Source organism: Chanodichthys erythropterus, chromosome 5 (assembly GCF_024489055.1).
Source record: "Chanodichthys erythropterus isolate Z2021 chromosome 5, ASM2448905v1, whole genome shotgun sequence".
NCBI lineage: Eukaryota > Metazoa > Chordata > Actinopteri > Cypriniformes > Xenocyprididae > Chanodichthys > Chanodichthys erythropterus.
The window spans coordinates 22763458-22781965 of record NC_090225.1 but is presented as its reverse complement, the minus strand read 5'-3'; the positions used below and the strand labels follow the sequence as shown (position 1 = coordinate 22781965).

The 18508-nt window shown below is 39.4% G+C and overlaps 1 protein-coding gene across 2 annotated transcripts in view; it reads left to right on the top strand.

The window, feature by feature from the left end:
- Positions 1 to 18508, top strand: part of slx4ip (SLX4 interacting protein) — a 57733-nt gene that overhangs the window by 7332 nt on the left and 31893 nt on the right. For both annotated transcript variants that reach the window (XM_067385378.1, XM_067385377.1), the window contains exons 3-4: positions 2078 to 2167; positions 2487 to 2613. In XM_067385378.1, coding sequence (XP_067241479.1) covers positions 2078 to 2167; positions 2487 to 2613 — 217 coding nt within the window. The remainder of the gene's footprint in view (positions 1 to 2077; positions 2168 to 2486; positions 2614 to 18508) is intronic.

Below are 18508 nucleotides of genomic sequence, written 5' to 3'. Positions count from 1 at the left end.
TGATTTTCAGTTTTAGGAGAACTATCTCATTAGTTCCAATGGCACTAATCCTTCATGAACCAAATCTCATTGTTCTTTCCAATCACTGTATGTCAAATAGACTCACATTTAAATACAGACCCCCATATTAGGCAAATCCATTTGACTGTTTCTCTCTGTCCCACAGTCACACAGGGCCTGGAAATGCCAAGCGAACATGCCTCTCAAACACTGGGAACATTCCTAAAGTCTTCTGTAATGGCATATTTCAGATTTCGAAAGGAAAGTGTAGAAAAACAGAACAGCATGCGATAGTGTGGCGGGTCCAGAGGCAGTGTAAAAAGACACATTATGGGATCATCGATGCCAAGCTCCTTTTCACCGCCTGATTGACAGTTCCTGTCTATCCCCTCCGCTGCTTTCCCACGCCACGGTAATTGTGGAAGGCAGTCAGCCGAAACCACTGGTCAGTTGCAGAATGGTCACAGAACAAAGACGTGAGGAGAAAGCCGCCCAGTGTTTTCTAAAGGATCTGCTGTTGTCCACATACACACATACATAAGGATGCCTCTGTTTCTTCTTTTAGCTCTTGTCTCCACTTGCCCACAAAGGATTAACTCTTTCTTTGCCTCAAATGCCACATCAGATGAGATTTATCATGGATTTTGGAATTAATGTATCTGTAAGGATCTCATTAAAACAAAAACAACCTTGACACAGGTCCAGAGTTGTCTCATATGTCACCACCTATATATAGCTGCTTATCTTTAAAAAATACACTTCCATAGTCTCACACAAGGGGGCAGCCTGTCCCTCAAGTTCAACACAGCCACCACCAAGCTAACCCTCATGTACACAAAGCAGCAATTAGAGGAAAATATGCTTTCATGTCAAAAACAAAGCTATTTGGCAGCACGATTTGGCCTGTCTGTGTGCTAATAATGTGCCGTAATCCTGCTTGACTGGAGATGAATTCAGAGGTTAGAAGCCAAACGAGAATGCTGGAGACGTTTTATTTACTCAGTCGCTGTAGATTCCTCCGGTATGGGGAGGCGTAAATCATTGCTTATGTGACGAGCGAGAAAGAGACAGAGATGTAAAGAGTGAGAGAAAATGAGTGTAGCCAGAGAGCGGTGCTGAACAATGGGCTTTACCCAACACACCCTTCTAATTCACTTTCTCACGTCATCCTTTCCCAGCTGGCCTCGGAGAAACATGGACCTAGAGCATTACCGCCTGGCCCAAGCCACTTTAGCTCCTCTCCAGGGCCCACTAAAACACCCTCGCTCATTCGTGTTCTATCAGGATTTTATCAGGCACTCTGGAAGTGCTCTAGAATGTGTTCTGGATTGTGTCTTGAAAAGGGGAATTTCTTCCTGTCTGCTCTCCTCTGATGTCATCAGCTCGTTCCCCCCTCAGTCTATCAAGCTTGTGTCCCCGCAGCATCAATGCGGCCGCATCTAGCTTTGAGCTCAGGTGTTGACATGCTTCAGCGCCGGCTCCTCTCCATCCTCTTGCGGGTGGTCCGGGAAAGGCCTGTGTGAGCGGACCGGAGCACAGTGACAGGCTTGCTCTTGTGCTCATGTGTAAAACATAATCAGGCCAGTGTGGAGTGGAGATGTAACAAGTGCTTAAACGGCCCCGACGGCTCTGGCTCTCCTACTCTGCCATGACTTATTGTCCCTGACGTGCTGACGCAGCACTCCAAGAATTCCACTCTTCAGATGAAGTTCTGCAGCCTCCCTAAATCTGGCCCTCTTCTCGTCACATTTCCATAAACTAACAGGTTAGCGAGGTCGTCCTTTAGCAAAGCCTGCAAATCTTTTGCTGTGTCAGTTCTCCGTACGTCTTTGGTTTTAACACCATCGTCTGTGAGATCAAGTGTATCTGGTTACTGACATGATGCTAATGAGGTGCGTTTACAAAGCTTGTAAAACCGGTGGGAAGAGAGGGGGGGAAGCAGATGCACAAAGACAAGAGGAAGAGGATGATGTGACTTGCCTTTAGCTATGGATTTGAAAGTGTCATTTAATCAGCTCAGTGATGACTTCTTTTTGTTGTATTTAAGACCCCCATCTTTTTTCTTTCTCTCTCAAAGTGTGGGAAATTCGCCGTGCTAGTGGATCTTCACATACTGCCCTTAGGCAGCCAAGACAATGCCAGCTGGTTCTCTCCAGAGCACAGGAAGGTACGGGAATTAGGGTGTGTTTCTGTTTGTTTGTGTGTGTCCTCTTATACTTCAATAGACTGATACTGCAGAAATCTGGAATTTGGATGTACTCTTGTGGATCCCTCCCCCATCCTCCTCCTGCCTTTATAAGATATATGTTTTTATTGGCCCACACAGCCGAAAGGCTTTGAATGATTTTCCCTCCCAGGTTTAACTCTACATGCAGCACTTCTAGTTAAATGTGAGCTCCATATAAAAGTTTGTCACCTTGGGAGGTTTGTCTTTGTTTTCAAAATTGCATATATGTATGCAAACTCTTATGTGTTTTTATTCACAGGAAGTCGGCTCTCTGATAAGAGATGCATTAGAGCCGAGGGTGAGGCAGTTTCAAGAGGCCAGATACCAGAAGATCCAGCCCAAACCCAGGAAGGATTTCACCCTGACTGCCCCGCTTTGTCTTGAAGGTACGGCACACATGCGCTTTGTTCCAAAACGCCCAAAATCGCATACTGTCTAGTAGGTACTTACTTTGCGACCATTAAAAAAAGTGTTCTATATAGTATGAAAATGGGTAACATGAATGAAATTCGGATGTTGTTGTCACGGTCATGTGACCTATCATTATCAGTTGTGTCGCTTCACTGCCATTCACAACTGCTCTTTTTAACCCCCCGGAGCTGTGTGGAGTATGTTTATGATGGATGATTGCACTTTCTTGAGCTTTATACTCGTTGGTTCCATTCACTGCCATTATAAAGCTTGGATGCATCAGGATATTTATTAATATAACTCAGATTGTGTTAATCAGAAAGAAGAAAGTCATATACACCTAGGATGGCTTGAGGGTGAGTAAATCTTGGGGTAATTTTCATTTTAAAGCGAACTAATCCTTTAACATGCTAATTCTATTGAAATCAGTTGTGAGTTTTATGGAGGAATGCTGTTTGAGCTTTCTTTTCAATTTGGATGTCACCTTAGACGGCATGTAATAATAATTTGTTACATTTATATAGTGCTTTTCTGGGTATCTCAAAGCGCTTTACATATGGAAGGGGGAATCTCGTCAACCACCACCAATGTGCAGCATCCACCTGTATGATGCGACAGCCAGGCCCGGATTAAGAACACATTGGGCCCTGGGGCTATAGCAACACCAAGGGCCCCCTTTCATATGATTGCCATGCCACAGTGTCTTGTACCACAAGAATTTTTTTTTTTAATTGTTTACAAATTTCATTTTATCAAATAATTTTATATAAGCATAAGCACACTAAATATTCCATGCTATTTAACATATTTTGAAATTGTATTGCATATATTGCTGACACAATAATTCTTTCCTCTGATTAACACAAAATAAACTATTTTGAAGAATGTGGGTAACCAAACAGTTGATGGTCAACAGTGATTTCCACATTATATATATTTTTTTCCTACTATGGAAATGAATGGGGACCAGCAACTGTTTAGCTACCCACATTCTTCAAAATATTTTCTTTTGTGTTCAACAGAAGAAAGAAACTCATTCAGGTTTAAAGCAACTTGAAAGTGAGTATGTGATGACAGGATTTTAATTTTTGGGGTGAACTATCCCTTTAAGGACAAGGGTCCGCATGCTAACTATTAGGATGCTGTCACTTTAAGATCTGCACACGTCCCATTTTCTCAACTCACTTCAGACATAACCAACTGTGTTTATGTAAACCTTTTGTGTATTTGACAGTATTATAGCGCAATCAGACGCGAAAGATGAAGTCCAGTAGTCAGGCTGTTTGACAGGCTTGTGTGCACGCTTTGGGTGTATGGGGTCAGAAAAAGCGCATCTCAGAACAGCACACGAATGACATGTTTAACTGGCAGGGCTTTAAAGCACATGCAAATAAAGAACTTTTGTGATTGCGAATAAGTGCAGTGTCCCGTGTGTAACTCTACCGCTGTGTTAACGTGTGATGTGAATGTGTCGAGGTCGAGTTGTACGGATGGAGGCACCAGAACTGCAACTGATAGAATGTGCTTCAAAGGCAGATAGTGGAGACAAGTCACACGACATTGGTGTTCGTCAAAAAACAGTAGGAAAGTTAATTCGGGATTTTTACACGGGTGATGATGATGAGAGAAAAACAGACATTCTGAATTCAAACGGCAATAAAATCAATCGACGGTGTCGATGGGTGAAGATAATTGTGAGCTGCCGCTGCACACGGGGTCTTCCACTTGCTCGGATGTTTTATTTGAACCGAAGTAGTTAGTTTTGGAATTTTTGCTGTAAGACTAGCATCCCTTTTCTCCCTTTCGAGCTTATTTTTCCTTTTTGCGCACCGCTGTCACTTTTTTTAATCATTTTGAACACAGCGAGGCTGAAAAAGCAATAAAGGCCAAATTTCTAGTCTACATGCGATAGCATAACGCAAAGAGCCGTTTTCCGGCACAAATTGTAAAGTGATTTTGATTGGACGGTGATTTATCAGTCAGGAACATTTTCCAATAATTTTTTTTTGTTATTTTATTAGACACAAATCAACCACCTTTGACTTGTCAATCTCATTTCCTCCAGCCAATCACGGGCCCCCTCTACCCGCGGGCCCTGGGGCTTCAGCCCCACCTAGCCCTTATGTTAATCCGGCCCTGGCGACAGCAGCCCACCACACACCAGCTTATTGGTGGAGAGTAGTGTTGCACGATATACCGGTACTAAAAAGGTATCGCGATACCCTGCTTTTAAAAATGGTAAGGTTCTTGATTTTATTAGTACCGGTACTTTGAATGACAGCTGTATTTCCTAATGTGCGACAGCAGGGGGCAGTGTGCGTGCAGTGCGCTGCTTCTGAGGCACATTGACTGTGTTTATTCCTCTTAAAAACTGCGCAACGGCTTTTATGGTGACGAAACGAGAGGTGTGGCTGCAAATATACAGGTGCTCTTGCAAACCGTCCACAAATTGTTGAGAAAGCAGATGCTCAAAGCAAAATATGGCATTATTTTGCTTACATTGCCGACAGTCAGGGCAAACCCACGGACACCACAAAGCCCGTCTGCAAAAGATGTTACAAAATAACGCAAGCGAAGGGAGCATCCAACTTGGCAAAGCATCTTGCCGACAAACATCCCGATTTGTACAAAGAATTTAAAGAGCAACAGGTTAGTGAATGTGATACCAGCGTTATGTTTATGCTCTCAAAAATTAAATTAGTATTATTTATATTACTCGTGCAAGCAGACATCCGCAAAGAGGTGTATTATTGAGTCTAATAAGTGATATCTGGTTGCTAAAATAAAATTAATTTAAAAATGCATAAATATGTGAAGGGAATATACAGTTATATTAAACCAATTTATGCTTTAACAACAGTGCTCTAATTATTTACAGTAATCAAATTTACACAATATTCTCACTGTCAAAACACGTATGCCGTGTTCCAGGCAACCCGTAACCTGTGTTTTTCCAACCTTCTACCCGTGAAAGTGCACTGGAACAGCAGTCAAAGCCGTGACTTCCCACCCGTGAACTCGTACTAGATCAATGTACTCCCAGTTACGAGTTCTGACGTCACATAGCCCGTGAAACAACAATGGCAGCCCCTACGGATGCCGTGTTTATGCAAGTGCACGGTAAAATAAAAGGTATAACATCTTCTCTTGCCTTATGAGCCATTTTCCTCCTCTGTTTCCCTCAAATAAGCAAGGAGTAAGCACCTTTGGCGACAGATATAATTAATGAGCATAAGCCCCGTACAGTCCGCCATGTTGGTTTGTTTACACTTTTACGCAGTTTGGCGCTACAAAGTCGTGAGTCGTGATTTGAAATCGTGACTTACGGGCTCAAAAACCTGCCTGGAACGCAGCATTACATGCAGGGCTTGAGGACAGCCACTCCCACTAGCCACTTAGGTGGGTTGAATATAATTTCAGTTTATAGCCAAATGACGAAGATCGTCGTAGCACAAAATTACAATCCAATCACACAATTCGTTACTTACGTGCAGTTAGTGAAGGAGGGATAGGTGGAATTGTGCTGAATGACACACAAAAGAAGTGCTCTGTCGTGCATGCGATCAGTTCTCCTCACGCCTGAATAGTCAAATACACGTGCACACAGATGTCTAAATGTCCATCGTGTGGAGTATCTCGCGTGAATACAGTCGGTTATGGCTTAAGTGGACGTAAACAGGTGGGTAATAACTGGATATGCGTCAGTTACATCTATGCATTCAGCAGCCCAATTAAATAGGCCTGTCTGTCATTAATGTTAATCAAATAACAAAAGATGTTAAATAAATGTTGGCTATATGTTAAATAAACATATTGTATCTGAAAAAAGATTATTTTTAATTTACTATTGTTTTTGTAATTTGCTTCATTGTTCTTTTATATAGCCTAACACAAATATCTTCTCATACTAGCTCATGCTCATATTGTCCACCTCTTGCCCACCTGTACATACCAGCTGATATACAATGTAGTCTTGATTTGGGTGGTCAGTCTGCATTTAAAAGTTTGAAAGGGTTTTAAATCTTCTAAATTAAGTAAAATTACTCAAAATAAAGTAATTTAAGCATAACAAAGTCAACTTTAATCATATAAAATGTAATTTACCAACATCAAAATTGTGGCCAGTAAAAATGCTGAGTGGCTAGTAACTTTGGAAAACCACAAGCCACAGTGGCTGGTGAGCAAAAAAGTTAATGTCAAGCTCTGCTTACATGTGTATATATATAAAAAAATGAAAATAATAGATTAATAATAATTAAAAATTATATTAAATCTAACTCTGTAACTTCATGGCAATGAAGCTCAAATCCACAATTATCAGCTGCACACTGGTGAAGAAAGAAGTTCTGTCATATGTTATTTATTTACTTTTCCTACTGTTTTAGGTTTTTGCCATAGTATCGTTTAAAGGGATAGTTCACCCAAAAATGAAAATTTGATGTTTATCTGCTTACCCCCAGGGCATCCAAGATGTAGATGACTTTTTTTTCTTCAGTCGAACGCAAATTATGATTTTTAACTGCAACCGCTGCCGTCTGTCAGTCAAATAATAGCAGTGATTGGGAACTTGAACAATAAGAGTCGAAAAAACTTGCTTAGACAAGTCCAAATTAAACCCTGCGGCTCGTGACGGCACATTAATGTCCTAAGACACGAAACGATCGGTTTGTGCGAGAAACCGAACAGTATTTATATAATTTTTTACCTCTAATACACCACTATGTCCAACTTCGTTCAGCTTCCGGCTAGTGAGGTCTGATCGCGCTCTGACAACGGAAGTGATGTCTCGCGCTCATTGAAGTATATGGGCGAGACATTACTTCCGTCTTCAGAACGTGTTTTTTGACCTCACTAACAGGAAGTTGAACGAAGTTGGACATAGTGGTGTATTAGAGGTAAAAATTATATAAATAATGTTCGGTTTCTCGCACAAACCGATCGTTTCGTGTCTTAGGACATTAATGTGTCGTCACAAGCCGCAGGTTTTAATTTTGATTTGTCTAAGCAAGTTTTATTTACTGTTACAGTAGAAGTTCCCATCTACTGCTATTATTTGACTGACAGACGGCAGCGGTTGCAGTTAAAAATAATAATTTGCGCTCGACTGAAGAAAAAAAGTCACCTACATCTTGGATGCACTGGGGGTAAGCAGATAAACATCAAATTTTCATTTTTGGGTGAACTATCCCTTTGAGTATCGGTATCGTGATATTGAAGTTGGGTATCGTATCGAAGTCAAAATTTTGGTATCGTGACAACACTAGAGAGGAGACAGAGTGATGAAGCCAATCAGTATATGGGGTTGATTAAGAGGCCAATGGGCAAAATGGGCCAGGATGTCGGGGTTACACCACTACTCTTTTTGAAGGACATCCTGGGATTTTTAATGACCACAGAGAGTCAGGACCTCGGTTTAACGTCTCATCCGAAGGACGGTGCTTTTTGACAGTATAGTGTCCCCATCACTATACTGAGGCGTTAAGACCCACAGAGACTACAGGATTACAGTAGCACCCCCTGCTGGCCTCTCTAACAACTCTTCCAGCAGCAACCTAGTTTTCCCAGGAGGTCTCCCACCAAGTACTGACCAGGCTCAACCCTGCTTCAGTGGGCAACCAGTCCTGGGCTACAGAGTGATATGGCTGCAGTATAAAGCAAAACAGCTCACTAGGTTTTGAAACAAAGCCATGATGTTTTGGCTGTTTTTCTGCACCAAACTCATAAAATCATGGCAGCGTAACAAAAATTTTAGAGTTGGTGCTGTTTATTTTGGCAATGATAATGGCATTATTAAGTTTATGCCATTGGCATGTGTTCAGAAAATGGTGACATACAGACCCATCCCTTATGTTCATTAATGTCTACTAGTGTTTAACTATTTTGATTTATGTCTGTTTTGTTGTACCCATTTGAACCACAAATACCACTGTAATCTTACAATACAATACTGAATGTACCCGTTAAGATTGTAAAATATATATTGCACCTGAATATTTGACAATTTGCTATAGGCTAATGAAATATATAATTACCCATGATCAAGCTGCAAGTAAAGACCTGTGTCTTTCCCTCACACCTACTTTAGAAACAATCTCTCCTTCATAAACACGAGACATGTCACACTGCTTCACAACTCTGGAACTCTGTACACAGCTGTCCTACAGCAGGAAGAGAAAGATTTCAAAACAAAGTAGAGAAATAGAGACCATAAAGAAACAACAACAAAAAAAAAATATACTTTAAATGTATACAAAAGAAGTAGCAAGCTGATTCAAACCACTGAAACTAAGTCCAAACTAACTTTGTTTTAGTCAGATTTAGTTTGAAATGACATCACGCCCGTTCATTCTTCAATTTCACTTGATGTGTGTTGGGGCCTTAAGGGAGGTGGTTCTTTCTACACAGGTAGCACTTAAAGACTGTAAAAGGCTGACTCACTGCATGGGCCAAGTCCTGCTGAGAGAGGTAGATTACAGGGCAGTTAAGCTCATAAAAAGAAATTTCTCCTCTTTAGATGTTGCTGCCCCTCTCACGGCACGTCAAGGCACGGCTGCACCGCTGCGGAGGTGCTCATCTTTCTCTCTTGTTGTTCAGTGCTAGTATTACATGGAGTTTTGCTTATTTTATTCTTCTCTTGCTGCTGGGAAACAAGTCAGACAACAAGATAAAAAGAGCAAGGAGGTGGATTGTTTATAGTCTGGCGTTGGCCATTAGGGTTTTTAGGGTCTGTCAGTAGCTGGTTTCCCAGATAAAGATTGACTTACTTCAGACTTCACTCATGACATGGTGTATGTGTCCAGCACCTCTCATTAGAGAACGATCTGAGATCTGACAAGCATATCACGAATCACTGCTGTCACGGGTGCACACAAGAACAAGATGATAGATCCAAGTGCAGCATAAGGGTTTATTGGGCAATCCAAATCGTAGTCCAGAGAACAGGCAAGAGTCAAAATCCAGAATATCAGTCCACAAAACAAAAAGCCAGCAATACAAAATGTGCAAGACAATACAACAAAACCCCAACCAAGGACAGAAACAACTGAGTATAAAAAGATAGACACTAATGATGAAACACAAAACAGCTGGGTGCAATGACAATGAGATAATGAGTCCAGGGAAGTGTCTTATGGGTAATGTAGTAGACAGGTGACAAAAGTCCTTGTTGGAGTGCCCTCTGGTGGCTAAACTTGGCACTCCAACTCATGATCGTGACAACTGCTCACTGTGTATGTAACAACTGTGAGAAATGCAATGTCTCGCCCTTGGTCCAGGTGAGAACAGGGCTATTGTCTAATATATCGGAAAGTCTGACTCATTATCTTTGACAGATAAGCATAAAAAATGATGAAATGCACTCACAGGGAGTGTGTGCATGGACAGACTGTCTCCTTCAGTTGTCCATAAACCTAGAAGGTTAAAAGAATTTTTTTAGGCCTCTGGCAGGAAATGGAGTTGGGCTGTGACTGGGAAATAAATGCAAGGGTCACATGTTCAGTGTGGAGGTCAAACAATAACCTTCTCAGTGTAGCATACACACATGTGAGGGTGCTCACTCAGCATATAAGAAATATCTTTCATGAAGTAATTATATTTTGTTTTTTATATATATGTGTATCGAGTTAAGGGAGGCAGTAAAAAAAAAATCAAGTCTTTTTGTTGCTGCATTTACTCATTTATTTAATAATTTACTTCTTTTTTTTTATCACAGGAAATGGCATGCACGGTATGTAAATCATTATTCATCTTTTTTCGAGCAACTGGTGACAAAGAAAAATGCCAAAACATTATAATGCCACATATTACAATGACACAAGTCACAATATTGAAAATATTTCCATTTTAAACCATGAAGGCGAGCTAGTAGATATCACATAAACAATGTGCAAACTTTGTGTGAGAGTTAGGCGGGTGAAGAAGTCTCAAACGGCAGTCAGTTATTCACTACAGAAACTGAAAGTAAAAACTGGCCGAGCTTTTGGCATCTGACGCTGCATTAACGGCACATATTCTCTTAGATACGATGAATCTAATTTGTTTTCTTAATGTTCCTCTTGTGGCCCATAGTGAGAAACATGAGTATGTTTCACAAATCAAGAAGTATTTCATGATAAACAAGTTTTTTAAACGAGGAGTAAGCTATCTAACTAATCTTTTATTATCCTCGCAGCTTGTCGGTTATGTGGTGATGCTCTATGATATTGCGGGGCAAATTAATTGCAATATTAATTTAATAATAAAAGTTACAATAATAAGAATAATTTAATAGCCCTGCATGCCTGTCCACTATACGCCACTGTGAAGAGGTAAACGGCGTCTTCCAGGCACGGCATCAAAGTGTTTTTCTGTTTAATCCAAATCCACATGCATGGACCGTTCAATGTTCAGTAGTGCAATGTCCGAGTTTGTCCTGTCTCATGATGTTTCTCATGTGTTGTCTCATGTGCAAGCAAGAAAAAAAATTATAAGTTAGCATTTTTTTTTAAAACAATAATTGGTGATACTCAATGTGGCAAGGGGGGCATGGTTCAGCGAAGTCTGCAACGGGAGAGAGCGTCAGGAGACGCATGGTGAGTAAGTAAGTAAGTAAAGTTTATTTATAGAGCACATATATCACAGCAGAGCTGACCAAAGTGCTGAAAAAAAGTCAAAGATAAACATAAACATAAAATAAACAAAACAGATAAAACAATAAAACATAGACAAAATCCATTTAAAATGCCTGAGAATAAAGATATGTTTTTAACTTCATTTTAAAAGTTGTAATGGAAGGTGCAAGGCGAATGTCCAGTGGAAATTGGTTCCAGAGACGGGGGGCCGCAATAGAAAAAGCCCTATCATCCTTCGTTTTTAAACGTGAACGTGGGACAACCAAGAGAGCTCTATCAGAAGATCTTAGAGATCTGGAGGATGAAGAAGGAATAAGATGAACCGAGAGAGAAGATGGGGCTTGACCATTAAGAGCTGTGCGTCTCAAGCTCAGTGACTGGGTTGAATGCAAATCACGAACACCTATTTCTCACCACGTGTCTCCTGACGCTCTCTCCCATTGCAGACTTCGCTGAACCACGCCCCCCTCGCCACACTCAACCTCTACATTTAAAGGCCGACTGAAGTGTCTTGAGACGCACATACGGTGTTCATATTAGGACTTCCTCACACCTCAGTCATACAACGAAAAGGCGTCATGCCTCAGACTAAAAGGCTTCAGTCATCGGACAAAACGGCATCGCGCCTCAGACTGAAAGGCTTCAGGTCTCAGGAAAAACAACGTCAGGTGTCAGGTCTCATACAATTAGGCATCGAACTAAACAGCCTCAGACCAAAAGGCTTCAGACGAAACGGCCTCAGACTAAAAGGCATCAAACTCAAAGGCATCAGACAAAACGGACTTAGAAAGATGCGAATTGCCCCGCCTCAATGTGATGTCACGTGCACGCAGTTTTCAGTTAAATATTACACTGAGTTGTATAAAACATATCCCACTGAGATTATTTTGTAAATTTGTATTATTCACTAGTTTTATTTGCATGTAGGCTATAAAAAGTTAGCAAAATAACACATTGCAACTAGCTTGCATTGTGAACACATATGAAAATTAACCATGGTTAAAAGTGTTAACTATGATTTTTTTTTTTTTTTGGATTGATAGGCTATTTGTATAACAATAATTTTACTACAAATACCTTAAACTATAGTATAGCAAAACCATGGTTAATTTGTGGTTACCGTGGTTAACTACAATAACCATTTTGTTTTATTTGTAGTAAAACCATGGTTCATTTTTATGAGAGGTAAAAAAAAAATATTTTGAGCTATTTGAATGCGTAGTTATAAGTTAAGCTGCTTTGTGTACGTAGGTTACCAAGGAAACGGCTTTATTTCTGCTGTTCCAGCGGCACCTACTGTCAGAGAATCGATTAGGCAAGGCGATTTTATTTATTTAGCACATTTCATACACAATGGTAATTCAAAGTGCTTTACATAAAAAGGAAACAAATACATAAAAATAAAAATGGAATGCATAAAAGATTACAATAAAAACAGAATACCACTATCTGGTTGGAAGAGTCACATTTACATTTTCATTCAGCCCGTTGCTGTTTTTCTGCAGACCAATGTGAAAATCGGCATGTTCTTTTCTGTTCTTTTCTTTTCTTATTCACATGAATACCATCAACAGATAGATTCTACATAATTAACATGCACACATACACACCTTAAATTAATTTGGGAATAGTAACAGTAAAGAAAAAGACAACTGAAGGACGACATATGATGGGATAAAAGCCAACAGAAAGTTAGGCTATACAAAAAAAAAAAAATGATGCCTTTTAGTCTGATGCCTTTTCGTCTGAAGCCTTTTGGTCTGAGGCTGTTTAGTTCGATGCCTAATTGTACGAGACCTGACACCTGACGTCGTTTTTCCTGAGACCTGAAGCCTTTAAGTCTGAGGCGCGATGCCGTTTTGTCCGATGATTGAAGCCTTTTAGTCTGAGGCATGACGCCTTTTCGTTGTATGACTGAGGTGTGAGGAAGTCCTAATATGAACACCGTACGCACAGCGTTATTCAATATGTTGACGTAATTTTCACTGAAACAGGAAGACGTGATGTGGCGTTTATTTCACAGCTCAGCCAGAGCGGTTGAGCTTGGCAAAGCCTCATTTGATAGCTTATGACAGCCAGAGTCTAATAGATTCCACTTTTACATTTAATATGAAACACTTACTAAAGCAAAACAGGGAACAGCTGAGGATGTGTAGTTTGAAAAGGCACCAGTGTTATCTCTTCTACTTGTCAGTACTCTTTCTAAGGCAGAATCTGTCTAACCATTTTTTCCTCCTAATGTCGTCCATATCGCTTTAAAATATAGCATTCTTTGTAGAATTCAAATGGGTCCAATACGCTTTGTGGTCCGACTCGTGCGTATGATCCGCTCTGTGCTCTCGTGTCTCTGGACCGGAGCAGGCTGTGTGCATGCTGCGGTGGTTCGCGTGACACTAACGTGTGACTTCATTCGCCCCAACTGAAAGAATATTTACACAGTCTGAATCGTTCCCTATCCCCTAAATACTGCATTATGTGCCATTCACCATATAGAACAGTAATTGTGTGAACAAGTGACCGATTTCAGCCACAGTATCAACGTCTATTTATAGTGTAGGGGACGGGACGCATCAGATTCTAGAGAGCATTGATTGGACAGAAAATCTGATGGGAAGCTGAAGTGCAGGGTGATGTCATCAAAATCATTGATCCATTTTGGCAAAAGTGAGAGACTGTAAGTTTTGAAGGCTTATAACTACTAAATGCAAATTTTGTCATTGTTTTGGAACACACTAGCTTATAGATAATAGGGCCCTATAATTTCCGCGATCACGGAATCATGGACGGAATTGCGGAATCCAGTCATAAAAATAACGTGGAATGTCACGGAATTTGTCAAATTTTTGATGAATGATTTAAAAGCAGGTACACGTAAATTAAATCGCGATATAGACTAGTGACTAAATATTAAACCGCAAAAAGACTATTTAAACATGAATCCTGCATGCCTGTGTGCCTCTGAAATGAATGATGCGGAAGCGCAGTTTCATTTACCTCACACACAATCGCGCGGGCGCACGCACGCTGAAGCACGCATGCCTCACTATATGAATGCACAAATTTATCTCCAGAGGTGCTCTGAAAGTCACTTCATCAGCGTTTAACCGTACAGCATTTATCATCATTTCGTTTGAGAAAAGTACCGTCATAAACACAGAGAAACTCAAAGCTCTAGGCAAACCGTCAAAATAAAAACATATTACTGTTGTACAGTAGAATTTAGATAAATTAATTTAATAATAAATTATTAAAATATATTTTAAACAATAATCTCAGTGTTTCTTCCATGTTTTAATTTTAACAGTAAAGCTCTGTTGTGCAGCACATTGTTTGACAAAAAAAGTTTAATATCATGATTAAAAGATAAATTAAATGGTATGCGTTCATACCATTTAATTTACCAGTTTACTAGTTGATTGCCAGAAAAATGTAAATACACAACAGAACTTCTGAAGAAAAAAAAAAATCATAAAAATATATTTTTTAATTAATTAATATTGTTGTTTTTAAGAATTCAATTAATTAGACATGCTTTTTGATTATTAAAATGGAATTAAACCATTAAAATAGAATCCAGAAAATAGAATTTGGTAAAAATAAAATTTGAGGGGAAAGAATAAAACGTAGGGCCCTAAAACAAAAAAAAAACAAACAAACAAAAAAAAATGTTTTTTTTGTTAAACTTTTATTAAATTGTTGGTAAATTGGACAAGATTCATTATTTCAATAAATTAGACATGCTTTTTGATCACTTAAATTTAATTTAACCATTAAAATAGAGTCAAAAAATAATTAAAACGGAATCCAGAAAAATTAAAACGGGAAAAAAACAGAATTTGGGAATAAATAAAATGGAATTTTAAAACAGATTTTATAGGGCCCTAAGATAACCTTAAGGCTAACATATTCATATTAAAAGCAAAAAAAAAAACTTCAATGTTGATTTCATGAGGACTTTAATGATAAATGTTTATATGAAATTTTATATGACAGTACATGTGATTTGATTCATTTATAATATGTATGGCAGTGACATTCATACTTGCTTCCTAAATTGTTTGCAGTGCCTGTTGGACTAAGCATACAAACTCCTTATAATTTGTAATTCCAATTAAATTGGCCAAATACCTTGAAGTCCACTTCACGACACACTTTTAGGCGATTGGAATGTACCCAAAGAGTTCTGCGATTTTCCCAGTCACAGAACATGTGACTACTCCAGCTGTCGGCCATCAGCAGCTATTAACTCTCCCCAGATCCTTTTGTGTGAACTCACTTATGCACTAGACATATTTTTCCCTTTCTTTTATGTCAGCATAAATGGCATGCATCAAGCATGACGTTTTGTGTTCAGTCTCCGCTTAGATGTGTCTGTTGTCAACCTCTGTGTGGCTGTTTGAACATGCATGTCACATTTATCATATCCAGTGAGCGTGTCACATGCCGACACATTTCCTGACCAGTCTGCTCTGCTCTCAGCTGCAAAGGCCATTTTCCAAATGTCAGCCCTTGTAGATTCTCTCTGACTGACTACCTCATGCTTCCCCATTAGCTCATAGCGAGTTGATTTATTTATGCTTTGGAGAGGGCGGGAAAGGGGGAACTTTTCCCACCAAATGTCTTGGCTTGGTGGAAGCACGAGCCGGACTCTTGGCACACTAACCAAGAAAATGTTTTTTTGCTGGAAGACAGCAGATTGCAATGTTTTATTAGTCATTTGTTAAAGCATGTCTGCCCTGAAAAGGGCAAAAGTAAGGTTTCTCACTGACTTTTCCCCCTTATTAAGAAATAATGTTTTTTGGAGTGAGATGAACGGTATACTTGTTGCACTCAGGGCAGATGTCTTTTTTCCCTGATTATTCCCTCTTCTTATGAAAGAAGCCACTGCAGCCTCTGGATGACCATGTCTATCACCCAGAGAGTCTGTTTGCTGCTACGTTACAAGTGCTTTAACCTAATCTCTGATGCTACAAATTCAAAATAGAGTTATTAGGTTTAAATGGAGAACATGAGCTAATTAGATTTTTGCTTAAAGTTTCTGCCAAAGAACTTTCTTTAAGATGAAGCTAAATTATCTTAGTCTTTCATTGTAAGAGTTACACCATAAGAGTTGCTTTTTCTCATCATCTCATTTTTCCAGGTGTATTTTTACTGTGAAAACCCATAAATTAAAACATCAATTCCTGCAAAAGAGTTCACAAAAGCAATCCAATTACATCTATTTCAAGCAAACATACACACATTTGAGAACTTAATGAATGACTCACTTCGCATTCCTTCAGTTTGGAATGTAACTAATTTGTGTGAAATTGATTTTGTGTGAATCCGCGTATCGAATTTGGGCACTAGCAAGGATTTTGATCGACTAAACATCGGGACTCTGATGACTCAGTTTTCTTGAAACACGATTATGTGGTTACGCATTAAAGCGACACTGGCATTTATCAACAACATTGCTGTATAACATGCTAGGACTGAAATCCAAGTATGTTTCTCTGATAACTGTTAAAAAAGTCATCATACTGTGATCATTCAATGTGCATGCCTCCTTTTATATTAGCTTCAGAGTGACGAAAACATAACGTCATTTTTGGTACGTGAACCTAATTTCTCTTTCAAAACGTGTACGAATCTTTCTGTCATTGTCTAGGGATGCATCGATATCATAATTCTCAGCAATCTTAAAATTCTTTACTATTTTGTCTAAAAAATATGTTGAAATAATGTTTTTCAAAATTAATGGCAAAGATAATCTTTTACTTTTATTCAGCAAGGACACGTTAAATTGATCAAAAGTGATCATAAAGACTTTTAGACTTTTTTGCAATTAAATACTGTTCTTTTGAACTTTATATTTATCAATCCTGAAAAAAAACATCTGTTTCCACAAAAAATACTAAGCAGAACAAATGTTTTCAGAAATAATAATAAAAATTGTTTCTTGAACACAAATTCACAAAAAAAAAAATGCATTTTAAAATATATCAAAATAGAAAACTAAATGGTAATATTTGATGATAATACTGTTTTTACTGTTTTTTTCCCCCAAACAAATAAATGCAGCCTTGGAGATATTCAGTAAGAATAGAGAGAGATTTTTAAGAATTTTAAGTATTTTAAATATATTTTATATGTATTCAAATATTATACATGTATTGTAATTATCACAGTTTGATTGTTGAGGAAATTGTGGTAAACCTTTGTAACTATATATTTTTGCGATGGTCGTTTCTCATTAGTTCTTAGCTTCCTACAGGTTGTAAAGTTTATTTGTCCAAATGGAAGTAGCACTAATATTCTTTTAGTGTAGGTGTCACACATAATAAATTCCTGAAGTGTAAACCAAGAAGCCCTCCATCAAGTTCAACCACGCTGAGGCAATTACAATTACAACGCAGCTGTTTGCATTTTCACCCATTTTTAGGTAACTCTGACATTTACCTATGCACATCCGCCCCACGTTTTGATCTGATTAGCAGGTCTTAATGGATGAAGGGGAGGAGAAAAGAGGTGGGCGGCTCCTTCATACCCCTCCTCCTCGCTGAGCCCCTTCCTCTTTCCCACAGGTGCCAGGGCTTACAGTGCTGGTGTGGCAGAGGGGGAGGGAACACCTGGCAGGCTGTTCCCCCTGATGGTCTGCCGGGTTCAGATGCATTTTCCCAGGCTCCCCAGATGAATGGTCACTAATAGCCGTGGGAGAGGGCTTTGCGAGCGCTGCACAGTGTACCAGGCTGACTCCTCTTGGCAGGCCCTGTGAGGAGGGCTTAAAGCAGTGCTGGCTGCCTGTGACCCAGCCCTATAGCCAGCACAAGTGCACTGCAACAGATAGCCTTACCGCTGGAGAATGTGTTTACAGGGGCACAGAGGGAGTGAGATCTCACTCACAGTGAGTGGAGGGATGTGGGACCGGCTGTGGCACTCCATTCACTTCTGATTCTCTCTGGCTGTGTTCACACAGCAGCAGCAGAATAGGCTGGTATAGAGTGATAAATACGGTTATGTTCACATGCACTTACTTTTGAAATGAATTTGATGCTGCTGTCAGCTAATTTGAGATTTGACAAATTGACTTGCGTTTTTAATTGACTTGTTTGTTCTAGTGATGCGCAATATATCTATAACATATCGGTTATCATCTGATGTTAAAGATTTTAAAGGGGTCCTTGATTATGATTTCACTTTTTTAACTTTAGTTAGTGTGTAATGTTGCTGTTTGAGCATAAACAACATCTGCAAAGTTTTGATGCTCACTGTTCAATGC